The sequence below is a fragment of the Strix aluco genome, chromosome 1, assembly GCF_031877795.1.
Source record: "Strix aluco isolate bStrAlu1 chromosome 1, bStrAlu1.hap1, whole genome shotgun sequence".
NCBI lineage: Eukaryota > Metazoa > Chordata > Aves > Strigiformes > Strigidae > Strix > Strix aluco.
In genome coordinates this window covers 41,525,397-41,543,898 of record NC_133931.1, presented here as the reverse complement: position 1 = coordinate 41,543,898, position 18,502 = coordinate 41,525,397, and the positions used below count along the sequence as shown (strand labels likewise).

The 18,502-nt window shown below is 39.4% G+C and overlaps 1 protein-coding gene across 3 annotated transcripts in view; it reads right to left on the bottom strand.

The window, feature by feature from the left end:
* Window positions 1–14,420, bottom strand: part of NSMAF (neutral sphingomyelinase activation associated factor) — a 38,967-nt gene extending 24,547 nt beyond the window's left edge. For 2 of the 3 annotated variants that reach the window (XM_074818659.1, XM_074818675.1), the window contains exons 1-5: window positions 14,046–14,417; window positions 3,037–3,126; window positions 2,860–2,938; window positions 2,703–2,770; window positions 2,577–2,613 (exon numbers count right to left, since the gene is read on the bottom strand). In XM_074818659.1, coding sequence (XP_074674760.1) covers window positions 2,577–2,613; window positions 2,703–2,770; window positions 2,860–2,938; window positions 3,037–3,126; window positions 14,046–14,098 — 327 coding nt within the window. In that variant the 5' untranslated portion in view covers window positions 14,099–14,417. Of the gene's footprint in view, window positions 1–2,576; window positions 2,614–2,702; window positions 2,771–2,859; window positions 2,939–3,036; window positions 3,127–14,045 lie in introns of all 3 variants that reach the window. The other variant, XM_074818666.1, reaches the window with a different exon arrangement.
* Between the last annotated feature and the right edge of the window lie 4,082 nt (window positions 14,421–18,502).

Here is an 18,502-nt window from a genome sequence, read left to right as displayed (position 1 = left end):
CAACATTAAAGCCAATACACACAGCCATCAGTCTAATCCCATTCAATGAAAAGATTCTTCCCTTCTTTCCTTCTGGTGGCTCATACCCTCAGGCTTCTGTCCTGATGGGAATTACCACAGAGTGGCAACTCACAACATAAACTACTGTGTAAACCTTCTCAAATGAACTCCTTTCCACTGCTGAACATTTCGCTTCCAGTTCCAACCACTATGAATACCAGATTTCCTCTCTCATCTAACAGCATGTTTTTGAGCAGTTTTGTTTCTCTGATGCTATTCTCACATCCGGGAGAATCCTCCCTCCCCAAAACTCACATGAAAATACTCTCCTTTTTCACAACATTCTCACAACTCCTATAGACAGACCTGACTGCTAGCACACTGGTTTGTAGATATCACCTTACTATCTGCTGTCTGAAAGTAGACAAGCCAGAAATAAGTCATGGCTTTGCTCCTTCTAGGGAAGGCTCAAACTTGCTAAATTTCAGGCCTGAGTGTAAGACTCGGGATTGGTTCTGAACTGCACAAAACACACTGGGCTGCACTACCAACTGTCTTCTATTCCATGGCCCTCGAGACTTGGCAGATCAACAGATTCCAGTGCCTCAGTTTGCTTCCTACAGCTTAGCACTACACCTGTGGTTCTACACTCCCAGGCATTGTGGCAGCAGCCTCAAACCAAGAACAAATATTAAACCTGCAAGAACAGATGGTGTACCATTCTCTAGCCAGAAGCCTTCTGGCTGGTACATACAGCCTTCCCACTTCCCACCGGCTGACAACAGAGTTGCCTTTCACCACACAATCACTCACAGCACCATCCAGCTAGAAGAAAGTGAGTGGTATGCTTAGAAGTTTACAAGCTCAGCATGCCTCTAAGTGCTACATTAAAAAATAATGACAATTAGTGCTTTTCATCTGACATCAGCATGTACAGACCTGAATCGGGCCATGGGAGAATAAGAATCAGACACCTGCTTTACCCTCAGATTGCTCTTCTGTAGGACAATGAAACATTTTTCTACACTGAGAGCCCCAAATTACATGAAAAAGTAGACAATGCAAGCAAAAAAAAAAGAGAATGTAATCAGACCAAAAACTTTAGCATACTGTATTCATTTCCTATTTTGGAGGATTTTTCCCCAATTTTATCTTGAGAAAAACATACTGAAATAATCTCCGATTATTATTCCCATTTGCTGTATTTTATAGCCATTAGTTTCTAAGTTGCCTGCCATGTAAAGCAAAACTTCTTATCCAGCTATGCATTAACAAGCTTTTTTGAGCCTGAAAAGGCAAAGATGTTTAAGATGTTCCAATTATTCAGTACCCACACTTTCCTACAGGGCAGGAATTCTATATTTATAATTAGATCATGATTTGTTGTAAGTACAACTAGTGAGTACTTCACATTCAATAGTCCTATGACTTTTATACAAAATACCAGCATTTATCATGCCACCCCACTATTTCAGAACATTTCCCCAGAGACAGGAGGATGACTGGCAAGCTACACATGGGCAGGGAGTGGGAGGTGCTAACCACACTTGCCATTTTAAAAGTTAATTCTCCTCTCCTATGAAATGTTTTTATAATAATTTTTCTTCAGAACATATACTAATGATGTATGGTGGAACAATTGCATGGAACAATTAGAAATACATTTTTAAAAAAAACACTCAAAACACAAGAAAACTGTCAACACAAGAAACCCTGACTACACATTACTCTTCACAGAAGCAGTTTCAAGATGAAATTAAATATACTGATTACTTTAACACAGTCCACAAACTTCTCCAACATACATAATACTAAATGTTTGAGTTTGTTTTTAAACTGCAGCAGTACTTAACTGAGCAACGCTATCAATTTTAGCTAAATCAAAATTGCTAAAAACAGATTTTACAAAGATGCCAGAATCTTTAAAAGGATATTTCCCACCTCATCTCTGTTCTTTCCTGAAATGAAAATATGAACATTTTTTTTTGGAAACTTTTACAGCTTTGGAACATCTATCAGCTGCAATTCATCAAAGCTTGAAGTATATTCCCTCAGTTAACATTAAGTATGAACATATCCAAGTTAAATCACAACTCATGATTGGAATTTGAACCCAATGTTTCAGAACAGCTACTGAAAATTATTTGGTCGATGTATAGCACAGTCCAATGTTTTCACAAAGCTGAACTGCAAGGATCAAGACAGCTTTGACATTACCACTACACACTGCAGAAAGCAGGAGAAACCAACACAGCAAGACCAAACCAGAGATGATTAATAACCAGTTTAATTTCAGTCTATTCTCCTTTTTCATTCAACTCTAAAATTGCCCTAAGCTCCATTATAAAATGCACAGTGCAAAAAGTTCACTTTATCAATTTAATGACTTAATGAAGTCATTAACAGTTTGAAGTTTCCAGCATCAACAGCTTCACATTAATGCTAAATTTTTGATACTAATTAGTTTTGTTTCCAGTTAATCCCCCACCCTAAGACTCCAGCTTCAAGAAAGACACCATTAAAGAACATAACCTTGCTCGTTTATACATCAAGAATCTGTTAAATGCAGGTCTTACCTGGTTACACAGAACAGAAATCCCTCCAGATGTATCCCTGAAATGTAAATAAGATACTTGAAGAGACGGGAGTTTCAGCTTTAAAAGGCATTAAATACATATATACAGCAACTCAAATTCACATACCGTGTGAAAGGGTTATTTGCTTCATTATCTTCTGGGGCTTTTATACTAATGCAGTCTCTCAGTGGTATCTGCAGCAAGTTATAAAAATACATACTCCTTAAAAGATTTTTTAAAAGAATCTTAAGTTACCAAGAAACAGTAAGTTTGCACTGCTTACCTTGATAATGGGTTGGATATTGTCATCAGGTTCAAAAATTATTGACTTCGAACAGATTTTTAGAGAGCCTCTGAATTTTCTAAAAGGAACAATTAAAAAGAAAGTAGTTGTGTACGTGTTAGAGATACATGAGACTAGAAAGATTCCAGTAAATGAATGTATTTAAGAGTTTTGTACCTTTCATCTCTGCAACCTTTATTTATAATATGATTGGCTGTGTGCTGTTCAAAGTAATATTCTTCCAGGTTAAGAAGAAGCAGTGAAAACCTACAAATAAATAAAAATTATTTATTCAAAAAGAAAAGACTATAACAGTTAGTATTCTTAACAAAATATATCAAGTGTTTGAGAAGCCTTCACTGATTTTTGTGCTGTGCTCCACACCCCATGAGTGAATTAATTTAATTTTTTTAAAGAAGAAACTCATATGGAAAATGTGTGTACACATGAAGATCGATTGATGATCTTCCAACACATATAAGTTTAGATATTTTGATTCTGTTCATATGTCTCAGGTGGGAACTATCCTAACACAGGCAGGCTTTCCCCCCAGCAAACACTAGTTCAGTCCCGATCAGCATATGCCAGTCAAAATATGCAACGACACAAAAGGAGGGGCAGGAACTAATCTCTTGGAGTGGAGGAGATCAGATCTTTCTGAAGCAAAGTCAAACTACATTGGTCTAAACTGTTAAGTGAAAACATGGCCACAGTTTTTAAAACATGGCTGAGCCACTCAATGGATACCCTCTGAGGAAGCATTACCTTCCACTCCAACCACATTTCTGCATTTCCTGTGCACCAGTGCCTGTTCAACACCACAGGAAGCCTGTTTATGGACTAATCCAGTAGACAAACAAACCTCAGTAACAACAACAAAAGATTGAAGTCTTTTAAAGTATTTAATTGCAGGATCATAGTACTGCCAGTGCTGGTATGAGGTAAATGCAAATAGGCTAGATTAGATAGAACATGAAACTCTGTTCTCTAATGACTCAAACTGCTGCAAGTGACTAAAATTCACCAACTTTACTAACAGGGTGAACACACGGTCACCTATGCATTTCAGCTGTGGGGAATGGCACAGCAGGAGGAACAGAAACATCTTGTATCACTTCAGTTGGAAGTACAACAGCTTGTTTATTTGCAGCGTTGGTCTGATCTGCAGAAGTACTTAGTATTTATTCACATCCACACTTTGAGCTTTTTGTACTGTGTTCCTGATGTGCTTCATGAGAAATGCCTGTGACAATGCTAATAAACACCAAGTGTTCCCAGAGCAGTATTCAAATAGCAGTAAACATGTCGAGAGTTCACAAAATGAACTGACTGTACTGAATAGTCTGCTTGTTAAGAAAGCATATTTCACAGTGGAAAAAACAGCATTATTGGAAAATACATCTTGTTCATGTAAGATTTGTGTTACACCTGTTATATTAAACAGAACATAACGATAACGGTTTACTGTAACTACAAGTAACAGTGGGTCTATATACTCAAAACTGCTTGTGTCCAAGCCACTTTGTACTAATGCATTATCTTTACCTCTCCTCTTTTGAAAACCAATATTTTATGATGCCATTAAGAAACACCTGATGTTAAAATGTTAGAAAACATATGTTAGAACAGTATACACCATACAAAACTCCCTAAGAAAATTCAACACAAGTCTCAAAAAATCTCTTCACCCTCTATCCCAGTTGCTGTTGTATCGTTCTTAAATATCTCTAGTTTCCAATGGGGTTTTAGGACTTTGCCTTCACATATCCATTCTCAGAAGACATAACTTCAGTTGCCTTCCATTTCTCATAGAAGTCTGTTCTCAAAACTTACTGCCACCTAAGAAAACATGTCCTACCAACAGGTGTAAACTGAATTTCCAAGTTTCTGAGGCCTTGGTGCCTTTGAAGGAGCCAAATCATTCTTTCCATATTTATTTTGATCACTCACCTTCTGGAAGCTAAAACAGAAGGTCTAGCCCAGCATTTTGAGGAAAAAAAGCTTCACTAGGAACAGTCTACAAGCTAAGAGGGAAGAGAAGTATGAAACCAAAGCAGCTTCCACAGTTACCATTAAATTCCATTTTTCAACACATCATCCATTTGAAATCATCTGGGACAAACTTAAAATACCTGAGATTTTGCAAACTCAGATCTAGCAAGTGTATCACATTTTGATTAAAAGCTTTTTAATAAAGCTACCTTAGGATATATAAAAACCAATTCATCATCAGAATGTTTTTATTTCTAGTATATATAAGCATACACACTGAGCTTATTATCCACAAGCCAAAATATTTAAATAAAAAAAGTTAAGAACAAAGGTAATACCCAGATTTGTTTGAAAAAAATCTCTCTCATCAGGGGGCAGATAATATTGACATAGGGAAAAATGAGCTTCACAGCAATTATGTTCATGGTCCCACAATTTTTCTTCTAAGACAACTGGTAATGCCTGTTTGATAGAATTCATTTCTGAAATTCTTCATTCTTGGGCTCTTTCTTTTGTCTCCACCTACTCTTTTGACAAACTCCCCATGTCTTTATACTCTTTCCAATTTCACTTGTTGGCAGCACTGGTAATTACTGGACTGTCCTCTTAAGTTTTTGGTAAATGCAGGAATCCTTCATATATTCAAGATAAGCCATGTTTTTACATCAAAATATTGGCTCTGTTATTCACAGTAACATGCTTACATAAGCTGAAGTACATAAACCAAGAGAATTCTCTTTCAAATTTTTCCGGATAACCATCCCCTAGAAACTGTTGTAACTTTATACTCAACACCTTATGCATCAATTCACCTTCCCAAAATCTGAAGCTGTGGGCTACTGGGAAGGATTTGAGGTACACTTTCCCTGGTATCATCCTCACTCCTAATGAATCAGATCATAGAACAATAGAATGGTTTGGGTTAGAAGGGACCTTAAGATCATCTAGTTCCAACCCCCCTGCATGGGCAGGGACACCTTCCACTAGACCAGGTTGCTCATGATTTCATGAAAAAGATAACAGACAAGTTATGCATAACTCAAGAATAACTCTTCATATAAGCTAGATAGGTACTGTGGGAAATTGTACATTTCTTCCTTTTTAAATACAATATTTTCTAGCAGCATCCAGTCTTCCCTTTTGCTTCAGTCTCTCTGTGTCTCTTCCACATGACTACTCACTACCCAGTTTTACAGAGACAGCATCGCTGTAGAGCTCCATGCTGGAGACCAGTGACCTCCTGTGCTGTAACCTCATGCCACTTTCCATTCTCAGCTTTGTTGTCTTGAAAAAAGGTTGTATTGCTGGCAGCTGTCAAAGCATTTTTCTCTAAACACTGTATGTCATATAGGCCAAGTGCATTTTCCACATTTTATCTTTGCCCCCACACTCTCTACAAAGTGTTCCAGGTGGCCCTGCAGTCTCTTCTAAGCAATTCTGTACTTGTTGCTACTCTCCTACTTGCAAGTCCATTTCTTCTATTTTCCATTTCCTCTATTTTCAGGCTGCTATGAGTCAATTCTGCAGGCAGACAGAGCTAGACATCACATCTCCACAAATACAATCACCAATTGCTACTCTTCTCAAGCACTCATTGCAATTGGGATGAACTTACAGTCTGTCCAAAGATCCTGTCACAAAAACTTCACCTTTCAAAATTCCACCTTTCGTGGCAATAAACTACCCCTCAAAACCACATGATTTCACCATCTGCTTCTTCACCAGCACAAAAGAACATATGATTAAAGACATCATTAGCTAAGATGAAATATTGCTATTCTTTTTTCTGGAGTCCAACTGCTTGCATACACATATCAAGTCTATCTTTAACTCTTTTTCATGATACTGTCAATGTGTTCCAGCTCCCTGGAGCTTTTCATGTCTCTTTTTCTCTTGCTGTTCTCTTTCAATTGCTCCTGACAATAGTCCGTCTTACCTTCATTTCCACAAATACATTTTCAAATTCTAGTTATGATACCATAAGTGGAACCAAAATTTTCAGACTTGCATCTCAACTACTGACAAAACAATCCAGACCAGTTCCAGTTACTGCTAATTACCAGCTTTGAAGATTTTGAAGCATGATCTCTGGAATAACCTTCTGGAATTTCTCAACTCAACTCAGTCCTTAAAGCTTAAGTATTTAAATTTCATTAGTCTGCGTTAATAATCCATAGGGTTGTCAAAAAAAAGGAAAAGTCAAGTTTCATCAGGTGTTACTAGAGTACAGTCAGAGCTTTTTAACTTCACAGAACAGACTTCTTCCACGTAAATAAGTAGAGTCACTGATGGTTATTGTAGTACAGGGTACCTCTTGAGAACCATCACTGCACAGGATGATACTTCAGGCTTGCCAGGAGGTTTAACAAGCATTTACAGACAGCAAGGAAACAGATCAGTCTCTGGTATGATACATGAGTAAGCAAACACAGTGTTGTGAAGGCCTGAAAAAATAGGAAATCAATCACAGTAGCTATTATAATTAAAGCAATGGGGATCTTCAACATGCAATTAAGCAGTTGGACTTTAGGCTGACTGTCTTCCAAAGAGCTAAAGAAGGTATTCCAAAGACACTTATGATATCAAGATAACTGACATACAAAATTTATATCTATCAACTGCTATGTAGTCTTATGACAGGAATTTGTACACACAGTATAGATCTAAAACAGTAATTTAATTCTTCTGAGCACTACAGGAAGGAAAAATAACACCAAAAAAACAACAAACAATAGTAGGAAGAGAATGCATGATACCCTGTATAAGAAACTGATTAAATTTGTAACAGTTGAGAACTGTATTTTGGTCTTCAGCCACCGAGCAGCTCTACTGTTCACTGTGCTGAGTAATTAACAGCACATGCTGTAAGCCTATGACTTACCACACTGCCCTAGAAGAACAGCCTGGATCACAAAACCGATGTCAAGTCAAGTAAGACTAAGCCAGTCTGTTCCCAGCCTATCCTCCCTTGCCTTCAAGTCTGACCCCAAGACATTAAAAAACCTCAACCTCAGCAATTAGTCAGGCAAACTGGTCTTCCAGTGAGGAGGACTGGACAACTTCAATAATGCAATTGGTTACCTCCCAAAAAATAAAGAAACCTATCAAAAAATTGTAATTTTTCTCCCCAAAAGCAAACCATAAGTATTAACTAGGAAAGGTACAAAAATACCATCATATCTAAAACAAAAAAGTTGGGGGTTTCTTTGTCCTTTTAAATTATCAGCAAGAACTAGTAACTGATAAAAACAGTTCTGGTTCTAACACAAACAGTTGTGTTTTTTAATAAAAAAAGCAAAGGGATCTTCTACATGTGCCTGCTGCTCTCAAACTTCGCATTCTTTAATACTGTGATAATCAAATATCAGAAACTATTCTGCTTCAGGCAAACAGAAAAGGATCAAGTTTAAGATATTTTTCTTAGCATCAGGAAGTGGTTCATTTTAATACATTTTCAAAATGTATAACACAATTGTTACTTGAAACTTCCCAAGTATAAACGATTTAATCGGCATTTACTAAAAATCTACTTAGAGAAGGGCAATGTTATATCTTCTCTTGGAAAGCGACTCAAACATCTATTGACACAAAATGCTTTTAAATCAAGCAATAAAACTCACACCTTGAAGTGTGTTACAGGTTATTTTTATGCTGGCTTCCTAATGAAAACACATTTACCAGGTTTATGTTCACAAAGTTTGTGGTCACCATGCTATTTAATAGCTCACAACAGACTGATGAAGTTATTAAGCCACGGCCACGTCTTCAGGGATCATTTACTACTTTCTCTTGTATTGAACTTAACATACTAGAGTATTTTTTAAAAAAACAATGCATTATTTCAAAAATGACAGAGACAGACAAGATTTTCAAAGAAAGCTCAAACTCCATGAAAGTACCTGTTAGGGGTGAGAGTTAAAAGATGTTCAATGCATAGTATTACAGCTTCTTAACAGTCTGGTCTTTATCCTCAAAGTCTCACCACTAGCAAACAGGCATTCAGAAAACTTCTCAGAAGATGGTATTTTCTTAATACATATGATCATTTGAAAACTGGAATTTAAAGAAAAAGAAAGCTGTAGTAGCTTCACTGGTCCAACCTAGCCCACCAACTTGTAATGAAACTACTTACAGTTGTGGAGACCATCCACTTCTGACTGAAAAGGCTGTCACATTAGCAGATAGATCAGAATACAAGCTTCCATTCAGAGCTGTGGAGTTTGCCCAGGACAGCTTTGCACAGCTTTAGTAACCTGAACCAGTCCGTGGAAGGGAACATGACATACCAGAGACGGTACAATATGAAGGGGTCAGGGACAAGAACAAGGTGGCCAGGAAGGAGACCCTACCCTTTGGAAGGCAGCAAGCCTGTGAAGCAGCTCAGCTGTCAGAGAGGCTGAGAAAGAGGCAGTTTCACTTTCCCAGATGAAATAAATGGGTAGCCACCACTCCCACCAGAGTAAACCCTTGACCTTTAGAGTCGATGGAAGAGCATTTAAGCTGTTACATCCCTGGTTTAATGCAAACCCTATATTTGAAATCAACAGCAGAAGCAGTTGGGGAGGGGAGGGGGGTGGGGAGAAGAACATTCTAGGTAAGGTAACATCTTCTATTATAACAACTCACATAGCTGAAAAAAAAAAACCCAGCCAATTTTAAAGAACGTAAGAAGTTTCCCAGGTCTGAAACGGAAGGAAGACTGTTCAGTCACAGTTGTGTGTGTCTGTCTGTCTGGGAGTGTATGTTGAGGGGGCAGGAGGGGAAGCACTACATAATCAGTGTAATGTAGTCACACACACCTCCACACACCCCCAGACCCTCCAGACAACTTTAATGAAGGTTCTAAGAGCTTTTGTGTTGGAACATCTTCAATTCCCACACAGTGTTAGAGATATACAGAACCTGGTGGAGTAAAGGGTTAATCTTTTAATAGCGTATGAGCTGTTTGAGCTTAAAAGGTAAACACCTACACTTAAGGAGAGAGGTAAATTGAAGCATGCTAATATAATTTTGCTTGGAGATTTATTTCAAATTCCTGTCTTTGTATTGTCCCAGAAAAATTATATTGAGAAAATCTGAAAAATTAATATGGAAGTGATGTGGAAGGTATTTTCTTGTGAAGGGAATGAGTTGTGGTTTGAGAGGCAGCTTCAGGGGGGGAGGCGGGGGGGAAAGGCAAGCACCTTGCCAAGAAAAACAAAACTTAATCTACAGCAGCAGAAAGGGTGACAGAGGTAAATGACAAAGCAGTGAAGAACTCTGGTTTCTCTCTTCTAAATACAAAGTTGAAAGTGACTTGTTTATTTTTGCCTTTTTTGAAAAAATCCCGTATAATTGCTACTCAGAAAAGGGCTGAGGAATATGAGTCAAGAACACACCCAAGACGCATAGGAAAACCAGGCACGACACTAAGTACCACGAAAACACTTGCAAAACTTCAGCTCATATGATGTCATCCCCTATACACAAGGTTTGGGAACCCAAATGTCACCCAAACATTCCAAACATTGTTCAGAGTATTCAACAAAGAAGCAAATCACCCTTTACAAACTATAACCTGGGGTTTATAAATCCTGCCAAGATGCTATATTATCCAAATAAAGAGTATGTTGTATCAGGATTAGTCTACTTGAGAATTTTAAAACATGCTTGATGTGCATGTCCCTCTACACTTCAGTTTGAAAAGATCTCATCTGAGATCCAACAACACGGAGGGGAAAAAGAAATAAAACTCCCATCAAACACACAACTTATTTTATATACCAATGTCACCTATCAACTGAAGCAGTGGACTTGTCCAAATTGGACACAGGAATGAATGCACAGCAACGAGTGTCTTGGCAAAATCCTGTTTATACCACCCAGAGAAGGCACCCCATTGATCCTGCTTCAAATTCTCAACCTGTGATTGAATCCTTAACATTTCCATCACTTCATCAGGAAAGCACATGCTGGAAATCTACTTGGACACAAGGGTTTCAAGTGGCTGATGCGACACACTCTGCACAATCACTTGACCCAATACTGGAAGTGCAATCCTGATAACAGAAGGACATGGCCAGGGATGAAAAAGCAGGCCAGCCCAAATCAGCAGCAGCCCAGAGCTCTGTAAAACCAATTCTAAAATTAAACCTCCTCCTAATGAGAGCAAAGCATCTATAGGCCAGCTGTAGGACTCATTTGCTGATGTCTGAATAAAAACCTTTGTTATGTATATTTTGTCCCAAAAGAGTAAGATAAGGCTACAGATTTAAAAAAAATAAAAATGCCCAAATGCCCAAGCAACTGTCACCCAGAAAGATCCATCCACAGGTCCTACATGCTGCCAATGGGTTGCTTCGTGTGACTGACGTTCTCAGCAGAAGAGATGCACCCCTCGAACAGGAGGCCGAGCAGCGTCCAAGACAAACCAGCAGAACTGTGTTATTAAGGGCCCTTGTATCAAGCATTAGACTTGGCCCTCTTTGGGCACACCACCAACAGAACCAAAAACTCAATTTGTAAAGAGAGCAACAACCTGAGCCAAACACTAAACCATTTAATTTTAAGTTTTGCAACTAAAATTGTTCGTAAAAAAGGATTCCTACTCATGAATGCTGAATATTTTAGAGATTAAATTATGTAAGCATGCACACAACACTAATTAAAAAGGGACATATCTCATCTTTCTTTAGTCTGAACACCTGGGCAAAGTGAAAATAGCTATCAATACAGAAGAATTTGAAGGGAAAATTCCTGCCAGAATGAACCCTGCTCAGTAGGGATATGGATTTGTTTAATCACATGTAAAGTAAAACCTGCTGCTTGTTCTCAGTATGCGCACACAGGACATTTCAGTATTTTCTTGTTTTCTTCTGGAAAACTGCATACAGTCAGAAAAGCAGATTAATGTAACCAGACATTAAAGCAGTCCAACTAATTAGTTAAGTGATCTGAAAAAAAATTATTTCCTCTTAAAACTGATCAGATCTTCCTTCTCTCCCTAAAGCAACTGCGTAAGAAGATTAACTTTTTACCTATGAAGTTTCACAGTACTCTTAACCAGAACTTTCATAGCTTATGTTTTTGTAGAAAGCAAGCTACGATAGCAAAAAACAAAATAAAAAACCCAACCCAAAAAACAAACTACACACCAAATGCAGTTGTCACAAAGTTGCAGAGTCCTCCTCATCTCACTAGGAAATAACTACACCAAAATGACATAAATCAAGAGAAGCTTTGAAGCAGGAGTTGGTATCTCTGTTAACAATTGCCCAGCAAGAAGGTGAAAAGAAAAGCTTTCAGAGGCTATCCTTTCAATCAAGTGATATAAAGAGCTTTTTTTTTTTTTTTTTGAACTGTTTTAAGGCAGGACTATAAAGAAAACAGAAGACAGAATTTGGTATTTCTCATTTGATATTTCAGAGTGCAAAACCTTTTAAATCACTTATATGTTTTTAATATTTCCTAATTTAGAAAAGCACAAGAAGAGAGGGAGGGGGAAAGACCTGATATAGGGTACAAAATATCTACAAATTTACTTCTGTTTCACACAAATATCAATTGTTAGGCAAGGGGAAGAAACAGAGAAAACAGTTTACAGATATTTAAATAGGAAAAGCTACCAGTGCAAATGAGAACAAGACTCATCTTTCATGAAGTGCTCAAATTACTAACTCAAATAATAACATCCTAAAATGCTTCCAAATATGAGCAAAGAAAAATATTTCTCATTAGAGACTTTCAATAACTGCAGATCAGTAATGCTGACAGACATTGACATGTGGGTTTTGTTTTTAGAAAAGATTTAGATCTCCCTTGGGTTCTTTGGGACAAGTCTGATGAGTTCCGGCCTTTTTCTCAGCTTCTCAAAAAAGGGAGACTATTCACAATAAATACATAACAGAGCTAATATAGTCATTCTTCTAGCTTTTCCTATACTTAAGATGTTTACTTTGAAATTTTAAATCCTTCTCTTTTCCTTCTGCACAGGAAGTTTATCCATTCTCCCTGCAGCCCCTCATACACAACTGAAACCACAGCAGCACCCAAAAGCAACAGGGAGAAGACATACAAGACAAAAAGTGATCGAGAATATGTCCGTACTTCAAAAACACTTCAAAAGCCGTAATGGCTTTCCAGGCTGAATAGCTATGAATCAGAATTTATATGGACAAAGTGAGCCAAGCTCTTTGTCATGGGGTTTTCTCACCAACAATAGACTGTGCTGCGTAACCGGCAGCATCAGGAATTTGCACAGCACCCGTCTGCTGTCCGGCCCCCGTGCCTGCTGGCCCCTTGGTTCTTGCAGAGGGAGGCAAAGGGGGAACCCTGCTTCCCCCCAGAGAAGACATCCGTGTCCCTCCACTGTGTGACCCGCACTGACCGTAATATTACTCTCACCTTATAGAGATTTCCTACATGGCAATATTAAGATTGAAAAGGGGGTTGAAACTTGGTGACAAGCCAGATGCAGATAAGACACAAAAAAGAAAGCAGGACACTAGCCAAAAATAAGAAAGTAAATTCAGGATATACTCAAGCACGTGTGATAAGCCTTTCTTGTACGTTCAGTTAGCCAGAGGAACACAAAATAGAGATTACAGTCAGAAAGCAGGAACAGACTAATTGAATTTAACACTTTAAAGAACCATCACAGAGTCTGTAATTAAAGGGCTGACAATACACTGATTATAATGTTCAGGATTAAAAATAATAAACTCCATCTATAGTGAAGCAGAGCTGCAACTCCATGCCACTACTGAGAACTAACAAATAAATAAAAATCTACACATGCTATTTTCAGGCAGTATATACAAGGCAAGCAGCATTCATATTTTCCCAGCCTCGTCAGCCTTAACTCTCGGCAATCATTAGCTATCTGAGTAAAACAGTAGAACCGACGAAGGCGAAGCCCAGCACAGCATCTGGCCTCCGCTGCCGGCGCTCCCTCCGCCGGGGCCGGCTGTCTCCCTGGAGGCGGCCCCGCCGCCCGCGGCCCCCCGGCGGGCCCTCCGCCTCCCCGCCCCGGGGGGCCCCGCCGCCCCCGCCCCGGCGAAGGGGCAGGCCGGGGAAGGCGGAGGGGGTGGGTGGGTGTGTGTAAGCCGGGGCACGGCGGCATCGGCCCCCCTCGCCGGCCAGGGAGCGGGCGGCTCCCCGGCCCCGGGGCCGAGGGCGAGCCGCGGTGGCGGGGCCGGCGGGGCAGGGCTGCTCACCTCTCCTTGGAGTACAGCTCCCGCTCCAGCCGCCGCTTGCGGATGAAAGCCATGGAGCCGCCCGGCCTCGGTGCCGCTCTACAGCAGTGCAGGCCAGGCTAGGCCAGGCCAGGCCGTGCCGCGACTCAGGGAGGCGGGGAGAGCGGGCTGGCCCGCGGCCGCAGGCAGGCAGCCGGTCTGGCGGGCCCGGCCGGCGGCGCCCGCCCCGTTTATACCGCCGGAGAGGCGGGGGAAGGTGGCATAGGCCGCTGGGGAAGGGAGCCTGTCGGCACCGAGGGCTCTGCGCCCTCGCCCGGGCTGCGGCGTCCCTGCGGCCCTTCAGGGCCGACGAGGCCTGGGCTGGGCAGGGGCCGCTGGGCTGCCTCGCGGGGGGGCTCACCACGGGAACGCAGCCGCCCACCCACACCCCTCCCGCCATCCCTTCTCTTAAAGCTTTTGCCTGTTTATTTCTCTTGTCGCTGGCACGGAGGTGCCACCCGTGTCCATGCCTCACGGCAGCGGGGGCTGGGTGTGGAAACGCGGGGCCCGGGGCGACGGTGGGCCCGGCCTCCTCCCGGGGCGGCCAGGGAGTGTAATGCCCGGGCCGAAAATCGTCTTCGTGTGTGCACAGAGGGAAGCGAACGCCTTATTACCTAGCAAAAGGGTCTATTTACTTGCATTTAAATAAAAGTTGTAAATACAATGCCATTGCAGTGATTTCCTTCTGCCTGTAATGTGTGTGACAGATGCTGCTCGGGCAGGAGGTGAAGTTCTGCCAGGTGTTCAAAACCTAAAAAAACCTCTGTGGAGGGGGAGGTAAATAAAATCCCTTAGTTCGTATAAAACATTTCGGTTCATATAACTGCCATTGTATCTGAGCAATTTATAATGTGTTTACTGACTCAATCTCTTGTGAGATAGAAAAATACAGCTATTTGCATTTTTATAAGTAAAAAAAAAAAAGATTCACAGAGGGGATGTAATTTTTCAGATAGGAGTAAAAAGATTGATAGGTTTGTAGGCCTCAAGAGATTGTCTAATCTAATCTGTGCTGAGGCTGAATCAGGTATATGTTGATCAGTGTTACTCAAACATTTTCAGTTTGTGGACCCATAAACATGAATATGAGAAGTGGTGTATATACTGAGGAGAGGTTTGCTTTTGCTAACTGTCTTTCAGGGACCTCTTAGGAGTAGTTCACACAATCTAAGGAGGCAGCAGATCACAGTTTGAAAACCAGTGATGTCATCCACAAGAACTGTTTGTCTAATCAATTCGAAGGAAATCTGCAACACTTGTAGGTTGTACAGATGTCTAACAGCATTTATGAATAGGTATTTGTCCAATATTCAACCTGAATTTTCTTTGTGGCATTCCTTGTTAAACTCCCAGTGGAAATGGACAATATTTGTTATGTTGTTCACATATGTTTTAATAAGTATGTGTGTGTAAATACATAGATGCATACTTATACAGTTGTTTATATGTGCAGATATGTATAACATCTCATAGACTAAACAATTTTGTTCACTTTCCTCATAGACTGCATTCATAAATAATTATTACAGCTTTAGTCTGACTTCAGGATTCTTTTTGTCTTTATCTTAAGTTATAAGGCCCCTTATAGCGTCCAGTTGAGGCATCAACACCAACTAGAGTGCAGTAATTATGTCCCATGTATTACTTGAGAGGAACATCTCTAAATACATCCCAGAAATAACTTGCTTTTCTTCTTGTGACAGAAACTTCTACTCAGAATCATTTCTAACATATTGCCACCTAGATCTCCCCATTTTATGCTGTACATTTAAGTTCTTCTGGGGTATAATATTTTGCCTTAGCCTTGATTTCATCCTGCTAACTTTAGACATTTATCCAAGTTATGAAACTGGTTTTGAAATCTAATTCTGTCTTCTAGCTCCCAGGTTGGTGAAAACCAGATTTTTTAATATATATTCTATTGCATCTTGCAGATCACTTATTGAAATATTGAATAGAGCTGAAATGACAGCAGATCCTTACAGGTTCTCACTGCAAATGCTCTCCAAGTTTGAATTTTGCAAGCAGCATGCCAATTGGTTGGTGGTTTCATGAAAACTATATTTCCTTTGCTTTTTCTGTTTTAAAGAAACTGTCATGGGACAGTGTCTAAATTATATTAAACTCAAGATCTGTGATACTTACTGTTTCTCCTTTTCTACTGAATCAGTGAAACTGATTGCAAAAAAAGGGTATTAGACTAGTGTTAGAGCATCTGTTCCTGACTAAGTTATGCTAACCTCTTCATGGAATTTCTTCTAGAATATCCCTCGGGATCAAAATTAATCTGGATAGCTTTGGACCTGCTTTCCTTAGATAGACACATTTTATCCTTTTCTAGTCTCTTTGAACCTATACAGTCTTTTGGCAACTTAGAGATGATTTTTGCTATATTATTAGGTAAAATTCTTCAGGCCCTAATAACTTGAATACATTAAATAGTTTTTAACTCATTCCTTCTCTAAATCTTATGGTAAGATAAATTTAACTAAGTATCTGGGCACTTCTAATGTATTTCCAGAACATTTTCTTGTTGCCCTTTATACCCCTTTTTACCTGTCACTCATTTGGTACTGTAGGCTTTGTGATTTTATTCTTTTATTCATATTCTTTTATGTTACTCATCAGTTATGTCCCCTTATTATGACTTTTTTCTTCAAATCCTTGAAGAGCTCTCAATGTGATGTTAACACAGTCTACTTAAGCTTCCCCTTCTTCCTTTTGTTCACAACAAGATAGCTTGCTGTTGTATGTTTAATTAAAAATGAGTCTATTGTTCTCTGTAGAAAATCTAGGTTAGCTTTAAATGACTAAGCTCAGGCCTAGACCATACAGAAAGGAGGTTAATTAACTCATATAGAATGGCATGCTGTTATTATGAGCCTGCTTTTAGTACCTAGACTAGCTTGATTAAAGCTAGCTTAGGTATTTCTACATAACAATGCAATCCATAGTTGGCAGTGTGGGCGTGCTTTTTCTTCCTCTTTTTCTTCCTCTTTTTCTTACAGTAGGGAAGCCTATTTTGGTAAAATGTGTAATGATCACTTTCACCCAGTTTACCTTCTGCCTTTAAAATCAAAATGAGCTCCTCCCTACTTGTCAAGCAGTTTGAGTTGGTAATAGCTCTTATAACTTCCTCTGTTACAAGGATTTGATGGACCTTTTATGTCCTGACATACTGTTTTCTAACTGGTATTCAAGGAATTGAAATCCACTGTTATCTCATGGGCAAGCTTTTTGAATACCTTTATTAGTTGCTCAGAGTAAGTCAGAAAAAACATCAACTTCCTCCTTTTGAATACAGCTTAGTCTATTATGAAAAATAGATCCCAATCGTGACATACTTTTACTTCCTGCTTTTAATTTTCCCCAAGAACAGTATCTTTTGTCTCTTCGTGGATTCAATACAAAATGAATCATTCTCCCCCAATTTCCTGTGCCCATTTTCCTTGGCATTCTTATATACAACTATTAGTGAAGTGTGCCACCATATCTCTGGGATGCTATTAAAAACATATTTTTTCTATAGGTTCACTAGATCCCTGGCCCTTAACTTCAAATATCTCAAGCTGCTTTTCATTATTTTCTTTTCTCTATTAATACTGACTTCTTTATTCCATCTTCCCCTCTAAGATTCCTTATTTGTAGCTCTTTGTAACTGGCCTCTTTCAAAGTTCCCTTCTAATGTTGTTAAAAGGTCACCTCCCCGTGTCTGTGAGTCACTGTCCTCAAATGCTCATTCCTGTCCTTGTTGAATGGCCATCATTTCTTCCCAATAACATTATGGAACAACACCCCATGGTCAAGTAGTTCAGACCCTTTGCCAAACCATCCACAATATTGTGCCTTTAACTGCAGTATTTGTCACAGAGTGGCCAAAACTCAATCTTCCCCATAGAGGTATTAGTCTTTCTTCTGTCAAAATGATGTTATAATCCTGTCATTCTGGCTGGTTTTCTCCATTCTAGATTTGTGCCAGCATCTTGCTATGATGTCATTTTCTCCACTTGTATTTTCCAGGTAAACACCCCTGGTCTTTTTCATTTTCATGAAGAAACTGGTGGAGAGCAGATAATTGAAAGAATTAGAATGACAAGACCTAGAACCATTATATTTTCACACGGGTAGTGCTACCTTAAATAAATGAAAGGTTCAGTTCAGACAATGCCCACATATCAGCACAAGCTTAAAGATGTACATAGATTTTTCTTTCAGGAATGGAGGAGTACATATGAATGTATACTGATGAATGTATACATTAATGTCATTGTGAATACAAGATTCATGTCTCGGGTGTAGTACTATACTTACTGTGCCAACAGTTTTATTAGGGAAGTTTTTTACAATAGTGGGTTTCTGGCAGATATTCTTCACAGTATTTATCCAGTAAAGTTTTGTCTTTCAGGTACCTAAAATGCTTTATGAAATACAATGCTCAA